General features: G+C 66.1%; 1 protein-coding gene across 1 annotated transcript in view; it reads left to right on the forward strand.

Annotated features, from left to right (window-relative positions):
- The first annotated feature begins 210 nt into the window (after positions 1-210).
- LCN12 (lipocalin 12) overlaps positions 211-357 on the forward strand; it is an 11,888-nt gene continuing 11,741 nt past the window's right edge. The window contains exon 1 of the mRNA XM_015572335.1: positions 211-247. Within this exon, the coding sequence (XP_015427821.1) occupies positions 211-247 (37 nt within the window). The remainder of the gene's footprint in view (positions 248-357) is intronic.

Genomic DNA, 357 nt, shown 5'->3' on the forward strand with positions numbered 1-357 from the left:
CTGCAGATAGGCCCAGGTGTGGGACAGGAAGGGGACAAGAGGGGCAGGGGTCAGGGCTGGGCGGGTGGTGGACACACAGACCCTGTCCCCAGAGCGCCCTGCCCCCCCCTACCCGCGGGTGCCCCAGGAGCCCTGTGTCCCACAGCCCGCTCGCTCCCCGTGGACGACTTGGTCGTGAGTAAGTTTGAGCAGAGTGTCCAGGGGGCCAACATGACAGAGGACCACATCTTGTACTTCCCCAAATATGGTGAGTGCCCCCCACGTCCCCAGGTGGCTGCCTGCCCTCCACGGGCCCTGCCTGGCCACACTGACCTCTGCTTGGCCCCCAGGTTTCTGTGAGGCCGCTGACCAGTTCCA

Source organism: Myotis davidii, unplaced genomic scaffold (genome assembly GCF_000327345.1).
Source record: "Myotis davidii unplaced genomic scaffold, ASM32734v1 scaffold609, whole genome shotgun sequence".
NCBI classification, from domain to species: domain Eukaryota; kingdom Metazoa; phylum Chordata; class Mammalia; order Chiroptera; family Vespertilionidae; genus Myotis; species Myotis davidii.